This window comes from Danio rerio, chromosome 19 (genome assembly GCF_052040795.2).
Source record: "Danio rerio strain M-AB ecotype USA chromosome 19, GRCz13ab, whole genome shotgun sequence".
NCBI lineage: Eukaryota > Metazoa > Chordata > Actinopteri > Cypriniformes > Danionidae > Danio > Danio rerio.
In genome coordinates this window covers 5972205-5991371 of record NC_141039.2, presented here as the reverse complement: position 1 = coordinate 5991371, position 19167 = coordinate 5972205, and the positions used below count along the sequence as shown (strand labels likewise).

Sequence of the window (19167 nt, the reverse complement as noted above, 5' to 3'; positions counted from 1 at the left end):
TTTTAGTAAACTGTAATGGTTTTCCTTGTTTGTAATACATTTCAGATTAGTTCTGAATTTATGAATTGCAAAACAAAGTTTTAAAACAATGTATAAATCAGAGTTCATCAGTTATTTTTTAGTTCAACTAGGTTATAAGCAGCTCTACAGAAATACCACTGGAGTTCAGTAATATTACTCAATATGAAGTGTTTTTAACAAACTCAAAAGGTCACATTATTTATTTATTTAACATTTTTTGGTTTTGTTATAGCCATCTTCAATTTTCCTTGTGTTTCCTCTTTGTAGGCCTTCAGCAGAGCTCACAGGATTGGTCAAAACAAGAAGGTGATGATCTACCGCTTTGTAACCAAAGCTTCTGTAGAAGAGCGAATTACTCAGGTATAATCCACAGTCTTTGCAGGAAACTAAATAATATTATTCACCAACAGTGTCTTTTAAATCTAATCTGACCGGTTTATTTGCGTTTCTTATCTGAAGGTGGCCAAGAAGAAGATGATGTTGACTCACTTGGTTGTGCGTCCTGGATTGGGCTCAAAGACTGGTTCGATGTCTAAACAGGAGCTCGATGACATTCTTAAATTCGGTACAGAGGAGCTATTTAAGGACGAGGGAGAAGGTATGACACAACATCTTAAATAAAGCTTCTCAGTGCAGCAAAGAAATGCTATATAGATATATAATGACTCTTTAAAACTACCCATTTTAGCCTTTGATCATAATTGGGGCGTTTTGGTGACTGTTGCTTTAAATTTAAATGAGACTGTGCTCATTTTAAAAGAGGGCGGAGCTACAAATGCCTGTGTTTCAGCATAGTGGCAGATTCAAAAACAAGACTTGCATCCTATGCTAATGAGGGAGAGATTGTCACCAATGGGTGGGGCCTCTCCATTCTGATGACGCGTACAAATGGAGAATGTCGATTTCGACGATTTTATCAAGTGTGCTTATAAACAATAAAATTAATACATTTTTTGCCATTGAAAGCTGGTTATATTCACAGACTGTTGCTACACAACTTTGTTTAAACCCTCCTTTTACACACTTTAAAATGTAAAAGTTTTTTTTTAATTTGCGATGTTGCTATAAACTCTTTATATGCTCTCTATTATACGTAATTTTACGTGCATTGCTGTATTGTTTTCTTTTGTTAGTCTTTAAAAAAGTTTACCCTCATAAAACCTGCTGGAACTCTGTGGTGTACTGAGATTGAAGTGGCTGTGTTTGTTTGTCTGTTAAAGGAGAGAACAAAGAAGGACAAGAGGACAGCAGTGTGATTCACTATGATGACAAAGCCATCGATCGCCTGCTGGATCGTAATCAGGATGCGACCGACGACACGGAGCTCCAGAGCATGAACGAGTATCTCAGCTCCTTTAAAGTGGCGCAGTATGTGGTCAAGGATGAGGAAGAGGCGGTGAGTGCTGAATAAAGAGCATTGTGGCATTGAAGTTTGCACTAGGCGGTGAGTGCTGATTAAAGAGCATTGTGGCATTGAAGTTTGCACTAGGACTGCGTATTTATTTGATTTAGAAAATTGTAAAATAGTAGTTTCTTTCCAATTTTTTTATGCTAAAATGTTAGCAATAATTTGTACATATGTTAAAGTGAAGACCACATTATTGTTGCAGCTATCGCTATTAGTATTGTAATTTTAAATGTATAATATAAGATTTAAATTTTATTTCAGTATTTTTAAATGCTTTAATTTTACTTTAAAGACATATTAAGTTTGAAAACAGGTTTCGTATTTTAAAATGAAAATGGTCATACATACATTTTACACAATTTTTTTAATACACAATTTATTTTATTTTAACAGTGAAATATTGCAATAGTAATATTTCTTTTTTATAATAATAATAATAATAATAGTAGTTGTCGTAGTAACAGTAGTCATTGTCATAGTAAGTTGTTGTAATAGTAATAGTTTCATAATGGTAGTAGTGTTCGTGATGGTAGTAGTAGCAGTAGTCCTAATAGTAGTAAAAATAATAGTAGTAGTCATAATAGTCGTAGTAGCATAAGTTGTAAAAGTAGTAGTAATAGTAGTCATATTAGCCGTAATAATAGTAGTAGTAGTAATAGTAGTCATAATAGTAGTATTGCTATTTTTTTTTGAAATGTAGATTGTGTCAAAGAAGCTGCTTTGACATAATCTACATTGTAAAAGCGCTATTCAAATAAAAGTTAATCGAATTTTGTCGTAGTAGTAGTAGTAGTAGACATAATTGCAGTAGTAGTAGTAGTCATAATAGTAGTAGTAGAAGTCGTATTAGTCGTAGTAGTAGTAGTCAAAAAAGTAGTAGTAGTAGTAGTCATAGTAGTAGTAGAAGTCGTATTAGTCGTAATTGTAGTAGTAGTCGTAATAGCAACAGTAGTAGTGTGGTAGTCATAATAGTAATCGTATTAGTTGTAATAGTAGTAGTAGTAGTCGTAGTTGTTGTAGTAGTAGTCATAATAGAGTTTTTTTTATTTATTTATTAATTTTAAAACTGCTATGGATCCCACGTTGGATTATTGTTGTGGCAGATGTGTGCTATATTATGTTAATAAATATAATTTTTGTCCTTCTCTTGCTGTTTCCTTTCTTCCGACCTTAGGAGGAGGAAGTTCAGAGGGAAATCATCAAGCAGGAGGAAAGTGTGGATCCAGATTACTGGGAGAAACTCCTCCGACACCATTATGAGCAGCAGCAGGAGGATTTGGCTCGTAATCTGGGCAAGGGCAAGCGAATCCGCAAACAGGTCAACTACAACGACGGCTCTCAGGAGGACAGAGGTGAGAATTGTGACCAAACCAAACTGCACACCGTACTTGAGGACTTTCATCCCATGCAACATAAGCAGCAAGTGCTTAAGCTTCAATTTTCTAAGGCCAAACTTAGAAGACTTAGACTTAGAGTCTAGAAGATAATACATTTCTTTAAGAGAAAACATAAGGAAAAATAGGATGAAGATCAGTAAAATAAGATAGAAATACCCACATAGTAAATTTGAACACTTACTGTGTCAAATGTACCATTCCCATTTTGTTTGAATTTATTTAGAGGAAAAGAACTATATAAAGAAGTAAACACCGTATTAGCACTGTATTATTTTTTGTTTTTATAGCTCTTTAATGTATTTTTTTCATTTAAATAATCGTAAAAGCAGTAGTCGTAGTAGTAGTAGTCATAGTAATAGTAGAAGTCGTATTAGTTGTAATAATAATAGTAGTAGTAGTCGTAGTAGTCTTAATAGTAATAGTAGAAGTCATTAGTCCTAATAGTAGTAGTAGTAGTAGTAGAAGTCATTAGTCATAATAGTCGTAGTAGTCGTAATAGTAGTAGTAGAAGTCATTAGTCGTAATAGTAGTAGTAGTAGTAGTAGAAGTCATTAGTCATAATAGTCGTAGTAGTCGTAATAGTAGTCGTAGAAGTCATTAGTCGTAATAGTAGTAGTCGTAATAGTAGTGGTAGAAGTCATTAGTCGTAATAGAAGTAGTCATAATAGTAGTAGTAGAAGTCATTAGTCGTAATAGTAGCAGTAGTCGTAATAGTAGTAGTAGAAGTCATTAGTCGTAATAGTAGTAGTAGTCGTAATAGTAGTAGTAGAAGTCATTAGTCGTAATAGTAGTAGTCGTAATAGTAGTAGTAGAAGTCATTAGTCGTAATAGTAGAAGTAGTCGTAATAGTAGTAGTAGTAGAAGTCATTAGTCGTAATAGTAGTAGTAGTTGTAATAGTAGTAGTAGAAGTCATTAGTCGTAATAGTAGTAGTAGTCGTAATAGTAGTAGTAGTAGAAGTCATTAGTCGTAATAGTAGTAGTCGTAATAGTAGTAGAAGTCATTAGTCGTAATTGTAGTAGTAGTCGTCATAGTTGTAATAGTAGTAGTATTAGTTGTAATAGTAGTAGTAGTCGTAATTGTAGTAGTCTTAGTTGTAATGATAGTAGTAGTAGTCCGAAACAGTCGTAATAGTAGTCGTGGTCGTAATAGTTGTAGTAATGGCCACCATACTTGAGGACTTTCATCCCATGCAACATAAGCAGCATTTGCAAGTGGTTAAGCTTCAGTTTTCTAAGGCCAAACTTAGACTTAGAGCCTAGAAGATAACATTTATGTTTTTATGAGAGAACATAAGGAAAAATATGATGAAGAACAGTAAAATAAGATAGAAATACCCACATAGTAATTTTGAACACTTACGGTGTCAAATGTACCATCCCCATTTAGTTTGGATTTATTTAGACTAAAAAACTATATAAAGAAGTAAACACTGTATTAGCAATTGAAAAGCAACAGATGAGTATTATTATAATTTACTTTGATTACATACAAATATTATTTTATTATTATGGTAGTTTAATGCCATATTCTCATATCTAAATGTTATATCCTTGTTTACTTAATTTTGTTTCTACACTTTTTGGATTCTGATATTTAATTTTGTATATCCAATCTAAAAAGTTCTGTGAACCATAAATATGTGAGTGAATTAGGAAATCCATGCAGTAAAAATCTAAATAAATAAAAATAAATCAAATACTTGCCTTTTATCCGTTGCAGATTGGCAGGACGATCAATCTGACGGCCAATCAGACTATTCGGTTGCCTCAGAGGAAGGAGACGAGGACTTTGACGAGCGATCAGAAGGTGAGATCAGCATAGCTAAATCAAACTTAATTTAATAACAAATAGACACTTTCTTTAAACACAATTATGGTCGTCTGCTTGCAGCCAATTCACGGCGACCCAACAGGAAAGGCCTCAGAAACGACAAAGACAAACCACTGCCCCCCCTGCTGGCCAGAGTGAGCGGCAACATAGAGGTGAGACCAGTTTTCTTTACTCTAATCACTTTAATGTTTTTTTCCAAATGTCTCCTGGGAAGAATTTTAGTTATTTATCATGTATCAAACCAAAAATAATCTCTAGTGTTTTTAATATTATGTATTTTATTTAATTATTTATTTTTTGTATCATACGGTTGGAGAAGTATCCGTTGCATAAAACAGATGGACAGGAGGTTCATTCCTCTGTGGTGACCCCTGATAAATCAGGAGCTAAGCTTTAGGATGTTGAAATTATTATGTAATAATATAGATAAAACATATTATATAAGAACTTTATAATTTAATTAATAATTTATACATGCTTAGATTAATAATTCATACATATGTTGCTGATGTAGCAATGAAATAAACAAATAAACATAGAAGTGTGAGAGATTTTTGTTGTTTTAACTTGCATATTTTGAGTTTGAGTTACTACAACTGAACTGTTTTGATTTGGCAGGTGTTGGGTTTCAATGCTCGTCAAAGGAAGGCTTTCCTGAATGCTGTGATGCGTTATGGCATGCCACCTCAGGACGCCTTCACGACACAGTGGCTGGTCAGAGACCTGCGAGGCAAATCAGAGAGAGAGTTTAAGTGAGTTTTAATTCATTTAGTGGTTTATATACTAGTTGTGTGATTTGAATTTAATTATTTTTATTATTATTATTTTAAGTTTGACCAGGTTATAAATATTTAACTGACTATGAATTAGGACTTTTTGGTTACAAATAAAGGTGAGCCTTTCGATTACAGATCAATACTACAAACTTAGTAATAATAGTTACAGGCTGAAAGTCCAGTTTTTTTTTTTAAGAAGATTTTTTTTGTGAAAAAATATTTCATTCAAAGCATTTACTATTATTTCTTGAGGGAACAAAGGCTACAGTTCTTCAAAGATGCATTAAATTGATCATAAGCGTTAATAAAGAGATTTATCACATTATTGGAATGCAGCTTTTAACCTTTATTCATTGAACTTTCTATTCATTCAACAAGTCTTGTTTTGTATCACTGGGTCCATACAAAACAATATTCTATATTCATGAATAAAAGAAACGAGTATAAGATTTATTTTATTCATGTTTATTTACATAAACATAAATAAAAGAAACGAGTACAAGTAAATAATAGAATAAAATGCTAAAACAAAAAGGAAAAATATGTATATTAGAAATATACTATTTAATTTAACATTTAGTTTAACTGTACTAACACAATATTTGATAAAATAGTACCATACAAAACAATATTCTATTAATATCTGATACAAATTATAATAATTCTAATTGTAGATTCATTAGAATTTTTTTTATTCTAAGTTTTAATAGTTTTTTGATGCAGTAAATGCAAATTGGTGAACCTAAGAGACTTCTTTTCAAAATCTCGAACTTCGTTGATGCGAAATTGTTAAACAACTAGATTTAAAGGGACAGTTCACACAAAAATGAAAGTTTCCTCATGATTTATACACCCTCATGTGGTTTTAAATCTTTGAGCTTCTGTTGAACACAAAATAAGATATTTTGAGGAATGCTGATGCTAGCACCAATCAACTTCCATAGCATAAAAAAAATGACTATGAAATTCAATGGGTGCTAGCAACCAAGATTTCTCAAAATATCTTTTGATTTCAGCAGAGGAAAGAAACAAGACCAAATGAAAGGTGAATAATTAATGGCAGAATGTAGATTTTTGGGTGAACTTTCCCTTTTAAAACATACTCAAGTTATAAAACTGTGAATGCATAAGTGTCTGTTGAGTGCCTATTTGATTTTATTGATACGTTTCCATAAATTCCTAAGTAAGCAATCATTGATTTGGTCTTTTGAGAAATGTGAACTGGTTCTGATGGTCGTCTGCTTTCTCGCAGGGCTTATGTCTCTCTCTTTATGCGGCACTTGTGTGAACCTGGCGCAGATGGTGCTGAAAGCTTTGCAGATGGTGTTCCTCGAGAGGGACTTTCACGGCAGCACGTCCTCACGCGCATCGGTGTGATGTCGCTCATCCGAAAGAAGGTAAATGCCTCAGCATTGTTGGAACACAATACAACAGCCAAGTCATGTGCATTTAAAAGGTCATATTAAGGGCCAGAGAGAATGACAGGATCTGTTGACATTTTTTGCTTTATCTGCAGAGAATTTTGTAAAAAAAAAAAAATATATATATATATATATATATGGAGTATCATAACTTAAAATTAAATATAAGTCAAAAGATATTATTTTTGATTTCGTGTATTAAGTTTTTTGTTACGTGTTTAAGTTGTTAAATAATTAAATGGATGAAACGTAACAATCAGTGAGTCTACTGATGCTGAAAGAATAAGGAGAAGACACAACCGCTTGTTAAGTGAATCAAAAAGTAAGTATTTATTAAACAGAATGTCAAACAATGAATAGGGAATGTAATGTAAATGTAATTTTAAATAATCAAATTAAATAAAGAAAACAGGAGTGTTGCCAAAACAAAGAAATAAATATAACAAAACGATCTAACTAAACCCCAACCCACTAAACTGACTGATCAAAGAAAAATGCAGAAACAATCTTCAGCACGTAGCTTAACTAAACTTCATAACTTCCAAACATAATTACACATGTGGCAACACCTCCATTAACTAACACATAAATATTCTGAGCTGCTCACATTACTCTAATTCTCGTAAAGTACACACTGTTAGCCGTTAGCAGAACAAGATCTCAAATAATCCAATTCTCATAAAGATCATTCAAATTCTCACTAGACAGTAAACTGAGCTGCACAAGTTTATCTAATAAATGAATCTCTCAATAAAGAGAAAACAAGAACACAGCAATTTCAAACAACACCTAGCGAAGCAAACAAGTGAACAGGCCGGTCGACACAAGTGAGGGGACTGGCTGTGAGCACAGCGCTCCTCAAGAACAGTGCAAGCAAATGGCTTTTATACTGCGCAGACCCAATCCTTATTGGCGTGCCGATTGAGTGACGATGGTGATTGACAGCTCACTTGAACAATGGTTGCACACCTGAAACAGGACAGGATCCACAACAAGAGAGAGAGAAGAGAACGCAAAAAAGAAAACACAACAAAACATACGTGAAACGTAACGGTTTACAATGCAAATCCAATTAGATCCACAAATTTTGGTAAACAAAGCCAGTCTCTTATATAATATTTATCTACTAAAAGATAGAAAATATTACTTTACAAACTGTACTGTAAATAAATGCTATGAACGTTTTCATATTAGTCAATAATATTAGCAAAAAGACTAAACAAACATAAATTTACACGCTTACACAAGTAAATAAATAGACTCAATGATAGGCTGAAAATCTGTGGATTTTTGCACGAGCAGATTCCGTGTGGGTCTAGTCATGTTAAGGCTGGGACACACAGTCAGTTGTTGGGTTTTGTCTGTCCAGCTAGTTGTTTTGGTGTGTTCTCTCTCGTTGGTTTACTGTGGAAGCTCATTGGCTCAATTCAACATCTAGAATCCGCCGTTGACTGAAGAGAGCGCTCTGATTGGTTATTCAGCAACGAATCCGGGCACGAGTGTAATGTAGTGAAGTAAATGTAGCAAGTGAACAATTCAAGTCAAGTAGGAACACAAAGAGGCCGGCTCTCATTTTGCTGCATTCATGGAAATCCATGTGACTTTTTTTTTTCCCCCACATTCTTCAGTATATTTCCTTAGTGTTTGGAATGCATGGAGGCTTTTCTTTATTGGATTGAACTATCTGTGTGATGACAAATTAGATAAGAAAACTGCATACATGGGTTCAGCCATTTATTAGTAATCAGATTAGCAATATTGTGATGACGTCTTTTTTCAGGTGCAAGAGTTTGAGCATGTGAACGGTCAGTGGTCGATGCCCTGGATGATGGAGCTGAGCGAGAATAAGACCACGTCCACCGCCGGCAGCCATCCAGACTCTCCCAGCAAAACCCCCACTACTGGCACTCCATCAGACACCCAGCCTAACACACCTGCTCCAGGTACACTCGCCTCATTCACTTATAATAGTACTCATAATGTTTCAGTCTGAGTAATTAACCTTTTAAAATGTCTTTGTTGCAGACGGTGTTCCCAAAGCAGAAGATGCTGGTAAAGATGCTGATAAAGAAAAGGTGAAAAATGGAGACGGAGAGAAGGAGGCCAATGAAAACAAAAACAGTGAAGTGAGTATCAGCTTTTAGACTGTCATATTAGAGCAGGGGTCTCCAAACTTGTTCCTGGAGGGCCGGTGTCCTGCAGATTTTAGCTCCAACCCTAATCAAACCCACCTGAACAAGCTCATCAAGGTCGTACTAGGGCTGTTTCTCAATTCCAAGAACGCAGAGAAATGACTTGCGTTCTTGTGGAGACCGGTCTTGCCAGGTGTCCTCGGAAGAACGAACTCAGGAGACTGCAAGGGCAGAAACGCGTCCTGTGAGAAATGAGATGCTGCATTCTTCCTGATGGTCACATGACCTTCACACGTTTTAAATGGTAAATTATTTAAACAGTGTAGCATTCATACAATGATTTATTGTTTTTCCCCTTTTCAAAATATATACTCTGCATAAAAACTGCATAAAACAGATTTTAATACGAATTTCAGCAAACAAACACCCTTAATGTGTTTATTCCTTTATTAAGATGTTCATGGTTTTGTTTACTATCACAGTTTCATTTAGGGAAACTCCTGGGGTAAATAAATGATATCTCTGAACTTTAATAATAAAACTAAATAAAATGCTGCGCTTCCCACCTCCAGTCGCAATGACTTCTGGGACTTTAAGAGCGAGTTCGGTGCTCAAGTCTGCATCGGTGCGTCCTCTATCAAGATCACATCTGGAAAGTTTCTTGCGGTCTTGAGTATTGCAACTGAACTTAGGCAGCTGATGATGACGTTGCATGAGAACACGAGGACGCAAGACAGATGAAGAACGCATATTGAGAAACAGCCTAGGTATACTTGAAACATTCAGGCAGGTGTGTTGAGGCAAGTTAGAGCTAAAACCTGCAGGGACATCGGCCCTCAGGGACCGAGATTGGTGACCCCTGTATTACAATATCAGCTTTTTCATAAATGTAAGGCAAGGCCAAGTTTATTTATATAGCACATTTTAAACACAATGGTAATTCAATGTACGTTACATAAACATGAATAAAAGAAACGAGTAAAAGAAAATAATAGAATAAAAAGGGTAAAAAACAGATTAAAAAAGGAAAAATGTGTATATCGAAAGTATTTACCATTTAGTTTAACATTTAGTTTAACTGTATTAACACAATATTTGATAAAATAGTACCATTCATTCATTCATTCATTCATTTTCTTGTCGGCTTAGTCTGTTTATTAATCCGGGGTCGCCACAGCGGAATGAACCGCCAACTTATCTAGCACGATTTTTTACACAGCGGATGCCCTTCCAGCCGCAACCCATCTCTGGGAAACATCTACAAACACTCATTTACACACACACTTAAGGCTGATTTATACTTCTGCGTCAAACGCCGGCGTATGCTATGGTGTAGACGCATGGCCCTTCGCCGTGGCCGTCGGCGTCACTGACGTGCACCTCTCAAAAATTGTAACTACACGTTGCAATGACGTGTAGCGCAAGCTCTGTGATTGGTCATCTTGGTAGCGCTGACGAGTCTGGGCGGGACCGAGAGCCGCATGAATGGTGCGAGCCTGATGGAGCGATTGTTTACAAGTGTGGAGTCCTGTGAAGGAGCCCCGGATGCAAAGTTTTGTTTTGTGTTTACCTCATAGTTAAAGTTGTTGCACGTCCGCCGGTTCCTGCCTCAAAATGAGTGAGTTTGAGCCACTTGTACATCTCGGAATTGTTCAGGAAAAGCAAAAAAGCAGCGAAGAAACTCGACACAGAAGAACATTTACACCTCCCTGCCAACTAGTGTTTCGGAAGTGTTAATGCAGACCAACAGAGACAGCGCGCAGAAGTATAAATGCACAGCTACGAGCGTTGCTTGCGCCATGGGTTACACCGGTCACTTGACACAGAAGTATAAACCAGGCTTTATACACTATGGACAATTTAGCCTACCTAATTCACCTGTACCGCATGTCTTTGGACTGTGGGGGAAACCGGAGCACCCGGAGGAAACCCACACAAACGCAGGGAGAACATGCAAACTCCACACAGAAACACCAACTGAGCCGAGGATCAAATCAGCAACCTTCTTGCTGTGAGGCAACAGCACTACCTGCTGCGCCACTGCTTCACCAAATAGTACCAAAAAAATCTAAATCAAGTAAGAATGAACACAAGTAATCAGTCGGTTGGTATTAACAATCACAGTGTTGTCTTATTTACTTGAACACTGGTCTGGATCTCTGCTTAATGTTTATTATTTTAACCTGATTTGTTTTAGATGATTTTGTCAATAATTGAGTTCTCGTTCTTCATTTAAAGGTCATTGCTGTTCCGGATGAAGATGGCCGAGCTGCTTCTGCGTCTGAGGAGAAAGAGAAAGGCAAAGAGGAGAAGGAGAAGACGCCTGAATCCTCCTCGGAGGCAGAAAAGGCTGATGGGAAGCAGGAAGAGAAGGAAGAAGAAAACGCCAAGTCGGGAGACTCTGAGGAGAAAACTGATGATACAGACAAACCCAAAGGATCTGAGGCCGACAAGGAGACTTCAGACGCCAAAGGTGGACAGAAATGACAATTAACTTTTATAATGATTGTTTTTAATCTAGTTAATAACTCCCCTATAGTTAAACGGTTGCGTTTAATCTATTCAGCCAATCTCCAGGTCTGGCAGGACAGCTTTTAGCTTAGCTTAGCATAATTAATCAAATCTGATTAGACCGTTAGCATCTATCTTTAAAATTTCGATAATTTTCTTTTGTCTTTTTCCTTTTTTTTCTTGTATGAAATGCCTGAGTTAGCCAAAAATGCTATTTTGCATCTTCAGATGCCAAACGTGGACAAAAATTACAATTAAGCTTTATAATAATTGTTTGTAATCTAATTAAAAACCCCCCTACAGTTAAACAGCTGCATTTTTCTCTATTTGTAATCTGTTCAGCAGATCTTCTGGTCTGGCAGGAACACTTTTAGTTTAGCTTAGCATAATTAATTGAATCTGATTAGACCATTAGCATTTCTCTTCAAAATTTTGATAATTTTCTTTACTTTTTTTTTTTTTGTATAATGTATCTAAATTAGCCAAAAATGCTATTTTGCATATTCAGACTCCAAAGGAGGACAAAAATGATATTCAACTTTTATAACGATTGTTTTTTTTTTTAAAGAACACACTTTCTTTATGACTTTCCTATAATTAAACTGTTGTTTTACTCCATTTTTAATCTTTTCAGCTGATCTCCGGGTCTGACTGGAGCACTTTTAGCTTAGCTTAGCATAACTAATTAAATCTAATTAGACCGTTAGCATCTCTCTTCAAAATTTCAATAATTTTCTTTTTTCTTTTCTTTTTTTCTCATAATGTGCCTGAATTAGCCAAAAATGCTATTTTTGCGTCTTCAGATGCCAAACGTGGACAAAAATTACAATTAAGCTCTATAATAATTGTTTGTAATTAATTAAAAACCCCCCTACAGTTAAACAGCTGCATTTTTCTCTATTTGTAATCTGTTCAGCAGATCTTCTGGTCTGGCAGGAACACTTTTAGTTTAACTTAGCATAATTAATTGAATCTGATTAGACCATTAGCATTTCTCTTCAAAATTTTGATAATTTTCTTTACTATTTTTTTTTTTTTTGTATAATGTATCTAAATTCGCCAAAAATGCTATTTTGCATATTCAGATGCCAAACGTGGACAAAAATCACATTTAACTTTAATAATGATTGTTTTTAATCCAATTACAACTCCCCTGTTATTAAACAGTTGCATTTACTTTATTTTCAATCTATTCAGCTAATCTCTGTGTCTGGTCGGGAGCACTTTTAGCTTAGCTTAGCATAATTAATTGAATCTGATTAGACCGTTAGCATCTCTCTTCAAAATGAATATTGCTTGTATAGCACGCCAGAATTAGACAAAATGCTATTTTGCATCTGCAGTCACTGGACTGGCTGTAAAATAGTCAACCTAAAAATATAAACCAGTTGATCATTCATTCATTTTCCTTTTTTCCTCTTTGGACCTGTAAGGGAAACCGGAAAACTCGGAGGAAACCCACATCAACACTGGAAGAACATGCAAATGCCACACAGAAACGCCAACTGACCCAGCTGGGTCTCGAACCAGCGACCTTCTTGCTGTGAGGGGATTGTGCTACCCACTGCCCCAAACCATTTAATCAATGCATAATAAATACAAATTTCAAAATCCATATTACAACGTAAACAATTAACAATTTACCAAGAAATACTGTATCTATATTTATACTATAAAACCAACAGAACATGATCACGTTCATCTCATTTAAACACATTAAAACATTAAATAATTTTATTACTACATTAAGATTAAAATACTAAAATTTCATTAATATTAGTTCCTATATACCCATATCAACCTAGAAAATAGCAACTTTTCATTGTTTGTAGGTCTTGGTATACCATGTAACTACAGAAGATTCAAGCTTTAAATAGGAAATTATGAAAACTCTTTGGTCATTTTTGAGGAGATGCTAACGGTCTAATCTGATTCAATGATTTATGCTAAGCTAAGCTAAAGTGCTCCTGCTAGACTCGGAGATCGACTCAATAAATTAATAATTGGTCAAATTCATCTGTTTAACTCTAGGGTAACTGTAAAATGCTATAAAAATTGAATCTATTTGCAAAAAGTAATAAAGTGGAGTGTGTCTTTAAGAAGCAAAAATATGCTTTATCCAAATATAGACTTTATAGATTTGTGTTATTGTGTTTTAGGAGAAAAGAAGGATGATGAGCCTGAGAAGATGGACACAACTCCTGTTACAGATGAGAAGAAAGGTCTGCTTCCCCTGACTAGCCTTTGAAACATTTCTTTTATTAGGTTTTTATTTTATTAGTATTTTTTTATTCCCAGTTTATTAATACTTCTGGGTTTTTTTCCTCACTTCAGGTCAGAAGGATGAGAAAGATTCTGGTAAAACAGAAGAAGCGGGAAAACTGCCTAATGGAGAAAGTGCCAAAGACAGCGCAGCGGGAGCAGGAATTGAGGAGAGGAAGAAAGCCAAAACACGGTTCATGTTCAACATTGCAGATGGAGGATTCACCGGTGAGATTTTCTGTTAAAGTTATTCATTTTAAAATCATGATTTTTCAGATATTTGAGCTGCATTTTATTTAAAATATACTATATGGATTTTATTTATTCAGCCTGTCATCTCTTTATCTTAATTGCATTTGTATAAAGTGCATTGTTTGACCATGTAAAAATAAAAATGTGATAATTAAAACAATTGGAGTAATAAAAATTACTTTGTTTGCAAATATCACTAACAGGTCATTGCTTTATAACAATTTAATACTTATTAAAATATTAATAAAATATTTATATTATTTGTATATAATAAATATAAATATAAAATATTACCGTTATATAAGATGATATATTATACTTTATTAATTTTTTTTGTGCGTAATTTATTAATAATTGTTTAAAGGGACATTATATATTTGTAGTGTGTCTTATCAGTTATTTGTCAACCAAAATGTTTAATACAATATATGAAATAATTAGGAAAAAAATCTAACATTTTTTATTAATTTAAAATTGTATAACCTTTTAAAACTATTTAATACTATTTGTTTTTAACTTACATTTATTCACTTTTTAACTTATCCACAAGTTATTTTTATTATTAGTTTAAATGCCCATTATTTATTTGTAAGTATATTATTAGTCATTTGTCAACCAAAATATACCATATAATATATATAAAATAAATATGAAAAAAAATCTGATCTTTTTGGGGGATTCTTTCAAAATTATATATTTTTTTACTATTTAACTATTTTCATTTTTTGACTATTTAAAACGGTTTTTATTTTAAATGGATTTGCTTGGTTTGCACAATTTATTTATATTATTATATTGGATCAATATATATTTGTAAACTAGAATATTACCTGTTTTTTTACCCAAAATATATAATTTAATATATTTATATCTAATAAAAAAAAACAAATTAAGTGTTCTTTTGTAACTAATACTATTGTTTTGGGTTATTTCAATTATTTCCTTTGCATAGTTTTAATAAAGATTTAAATGGGCATTATTGAGATGAGATGTATAATATTAGCATTGTCTGTAAATATATAATTTAATATATTAATAAAATGTATAACAAAACCAATTCAAAACATTTTTTTTGGTTAAATCAAAGTTGTTGTTTTTTTATAACTATTTAAAACTATTTATTTATATCTTAAATTTATTCACTTGGTTTGCATAATTTATCAATAGTAATTTTTATATAAATTAAATCTTTTTTGAACTTTATTTTTTGTTTATGCAAACTAAAGTATTTTTAAAATAATACTATTTATTTTTAAATGTGATTTCTTTGATTTGCATAATTTATTAATAATCATTTAAATGGGCATTATAGACTTTTAATCTGTAAAATATATAATATTAGCTCTTTATAATATATATGAATATGAAAAAAAGCTAAATAATTCAAACAAAATGTCCTAACTTTGTGCATTTATACAAAACTGGCTTTTCTTCCAGAATTGCACTCCCTGTGGCAGAATGAGGAACGAGCTGCTACAGTCACTAAGAAAACCAATGAGATCTGGCATCGTCGTCATGACTACTGGCTCCTCGCAGGCATCATCCAGTATCTTTTAATGCAGTCCGTGCACACACACACATATGTTGGGTGTCTTACACATGCGTTCAGTCACAATCAGAGTGTGAAGGTCTACCTTTACTCACCGTCTCAGACACGGGTACGCTCGCTGGCAAGACATTCAGAATGACGTCCGGTTCGCCATTCTTAACGAACCCTTCAAAGGAGAGATCAACAGAGGAAACTTCCTGGAGATCAAAAACAAGTTTCTTGCCCGGAGGTTCAAGGTATTGTGAACAATATTTGAAAAAAGTAGTGCTGTCCATCAATTTAAATTAATTAATCACATTTTTTGCAATTAATAAAATGATTAATCAGAAGAAGGAGATTGAAAAGCTAAAACTTCTCGGTTTTTGCAACGAAAAAGACTAATTGAATATTAAAGAGCCTCTATGAGCTTTCATTTTTGGGGTTGCCAGATACCAGAAAGTTAAACTGTTCATTTAAAGTAATTTTCTTAAAATTCTGCACGTTCTGCGTCGCATTTTACTTTATTTTTGCAATCTGGCAACTATTTATCTACTAGAGCGGGTATTGCAAGCATTTTGCCAGTGGTTAATCGTATTAATATGGTTTTGTCTTTATTGGTTAAGTTTAAATCATTTAGATTTTATTTTAATATCGATTAGTTATCAGTATTTCATTGAAAAATGTTTTATAGATATAGTATTTTTTTATTGTTTTTTTTTTACTTTCACATTTTACACTTAAGTACTTGACACTGTCGCAAGAAATTATAAATATGCACAATACGGTGTAAAAATACTGCAAAAATAAATAAAATATAATAATAATGTGCAATAGTGAAATTCATTAGCAACTTGATACAAATCAAGAGGTTAAATGTATGTAGGATACAAGGTATTTAAAAAAAAACATTAACCCTTCTTTACTAGAACATACACAATCATTCATTCATTCATTCATTCATTTGTTTTCTTTTTGGCTTAGTCCCTTTATTAATCAGGGGTTGCCACAGTGGAATGAACGTATCCAGCACAAGTTTTATGCTGCGTTCAGACCAGACGCGGAAGAAGCGTCAAGCGCGAGTGATTTACATGTTAATGCAAAGATGTGAATAGACATCCTGCGGTGCGATACGCACGAATGAAGCAGCACGAGTTGAGCGTTTTGTACGGTTGAGGCGCTTAATGCACAAATCGCTTGTTGGAAAATCTGAGCTTAAGCGTACTGAGCTCGGCTTAGTCGGAAGCACCGCTAAAAGCTTCCATCATCTAGGTTAAGTTTTTGGAGGAGTTGATGAGCTCGCAGAGCTGGGTGCACCTCTGAAAGTATCTAGTGGACTCAGACACTGCACCAAATGAATCTACACTGTTTTTCAGTCTTCATAAAGCACATAAACACTATGTTAGCCATTAAGCAACGAAGCTAGAGCCACTGGGTAGACAGAAGCACTGCCCATGACACGAATCTGCTTAGTGTATGAGTGTCAATGAGGCTGTAAGGGTATATGCTGTGTTATGCTGGATAAGTTGGAGGTTCATTACGCTGTGGCGACCCCAAATTAATAAAGGGACTAAGCAGAAGGAAAATGAATGAATGAAGGAATGAATAAAAGAACATTTAACACAAAGCTAAGATGAAAAAAGTCTGAGGAAATAATCAGCCTACAGACTTCTGCTGTCTCTGATCACATACTGTAACAGTAGCCTAAAAAAATGCCAGGACAAAAACAAATATCACATCACATATTTGTAATGCAAAAAATTAATAATAAAGGTCACAGGAAATCAGTATTTTTCCTGTAAATGAGTTGTTTTCTTGTCATAACTGAATGTGTTGCTGTGTGTTTTATTGCAGTTGCTCGAGCAGGCTCTGGTGATTGAAGAACAGCTGCGCAGAGCTGCGTATCTGAACATGACTGAAGACCCGTCTCACCCCTCCATGGCTCTCAACACACGCTTCAGTGAAGTGGAGTGTCTGGCCGAGTCCCACCAGCACCTGAGCAAAGAGTCCATGTCTGGAAACAAACCTGCCAACGCCGTCCTACATAAAGGTACGTATGTTAGCCTGCTGTTCCAGTCCACGTGAATCGGAAGCTGCAATTATTTTTTTTCCCAAGGGAAATTGAATATTAAATGAGAAAATTGTGGGCGTGGCTTGTATTTTCTACCATGAGCTGATTGGATGTAGTAAAGTAGGCATTTCTGTCTGCATTTTGGTCTATATTACCAGCCCACTGCAGGTTAACCAGTCATATTCAGCACCCTGGGTTTCCTTGGTGGCAAATAGCGTATTTAATTTCCATCTTGAAAGCTGCCTAAATGTATGTGGACGTGGCTGAAAAATGACCTCCAGGGAACAGTAGCAGCCTCCAAAATAAGACGCAGGTTCAGAGGTATAATTATCCACATGAGGTGGTTTTTAATCGCAAATAATAAAAATATTACAAACTTAAACATTAGCTTAAGGCCTTTATCACACCGAACACATTTTTTTCAGTGGTTGCCTAGCGACATAAAAAGCGCAGCACACTTTTTTTTTTCTTGTCAGCAAAAAAGGCATTGCTTCTCGCATTCTCAGAATGAAAAAGCTTGTTCAGTGTGATTGACCCCTAAAGCTGTGATCACACTTTTTGACCCATAGATGTCAAATTATACCCATGTGAATGTGACAGACCGGAAACACAAGCTCGTGCGACAAGTCCCAAAGTTCAAGCTTGTAAAACTCTGACCTGCGAAATCGCATCACGTGAATGCATGAGACCAATAGAAGATCAAAATGTGAGCTCTTGTACAAAAATGTAAAATAGGTAGCAATCACTCTCTTTATAAACATCTAATCATCTTTATTCCGCACTTTTTACAGCGCTGTACGACAAAATTTCTTAAACTCTAGCGTGATGGCGGTTTACCTCTCGATTGTCAGGCATGTTCACTCCTGGAGATCTGGGGCCTGTTTCAGTAGGGAGGTTCAACCAACTCGGAGTTTAAACTTGAACTCGGAGTTGATTTACCGAGAGATTAAAAACTCTTTGAGTTTTCAGTTTCAGAATTGCGCATCTGAGTTGGGTCAATCAACTTTGAGTAGACCAACTCAGAGTGAAGCGAGCACACCGCAACAAAAAAAGGCATTATCAATGGAGCGCAGATATTACGATTCAACATGGAAACATCTGAAAAAAGAAAAAAAGAGATCGGCATTTCTTTCTCCAGCTGAACCTGATGTGCTCATGCAAAGTTATAGCCAATATGAGTTTGCGTGGAAAAACTCGAGTCAATGCGAAATTTTTTATATTCAAGTATAATATAAAAAGTAAGGTAATGTGTGACGTTTATAAAATTTCACACACGTTCCCACTTTATACACGTTGATCAGTCTTCATAGATTTAAAAGTGCACATCAAGTGATGGAGGTCGATATGACATTTAGAATGTAAGCAGCACTAAACAATAGTTTGTGAACAATTAATAATCCCATTAATTACAGCACATGTTGAAGGGCAGTGAATTTAAGCTAATTATTTATTAAAGAAGGACAAGCCACTCTCGTACGTGACTTTGCATCCGTTTCCATCCAAATATATTGATTACATTTATGTGCAAAACTGGAATAAAAGATGTAGTATGTCCTGCA

At 34.6% G+C, this 19167-nt stretch overlaps 1 protein-coding gene across 3 annotated transcripts in view; it reads left to right on the top strand.

Annotated features, from left to right (window-relative positions):
- chd4a (chromodomain helicase DNA binding protein 4a) overlaps positions 1-19167 on the top strand; it is a 58881-nt gene that overhangs the window by 34725 nt on the left and 4989 nt on the right. For 2 of the 3 annotated variants that reach the window (XM_087294521.1, XM_087294520.1), the window contains exons 24-39: positions 289-381; positions 481-619; positions 1242-1417; positions 2604-2781; positions 4548-4634; positions 4719-4810; positions 5277-5410; positions 6687-6831; positions 8636-8798; positions 8881-8981; positions 11226-11460; positions 13658-13720; positions 13833-13988; positions 15450-15558; positions 15665-15797; positions 17392-17587. In XM_087294521.1, coding sequence (XP_087150647.1) covers positions 289-381; positions 481-619; positions 1242-1417; positions 2604-2781; positions 4548-4634; positions 4719-4810; positions 5277-5410; positions 6687-6831; positions 8636-8798; positions 8881-8981; positions 11226-11460; positions 13658-13720; positions 13833-13988; positions 15450-15558; positions 15665-15797; positions 17392-17587 — 2200 coding nt within the window. Of the gene's footprint in view, positions 1-288; positions 382-480; positions 620-1241; positions 1418-2603; positions 2782-4547; positions 4635-4718; positions 4811-5276; positions 5411-6686; positions 6832-8635; positions 8799-8880; positions 8982-11225; positions 11461-13657; positions 13721-13832; positions 13989-15449; positions 15574-15664; positions 15798-17391; positions 17588-19167 lie in introns of all 3 variants that reach the window. The other variant, NM_001044858.1, reaches the window with a different exon arrangement.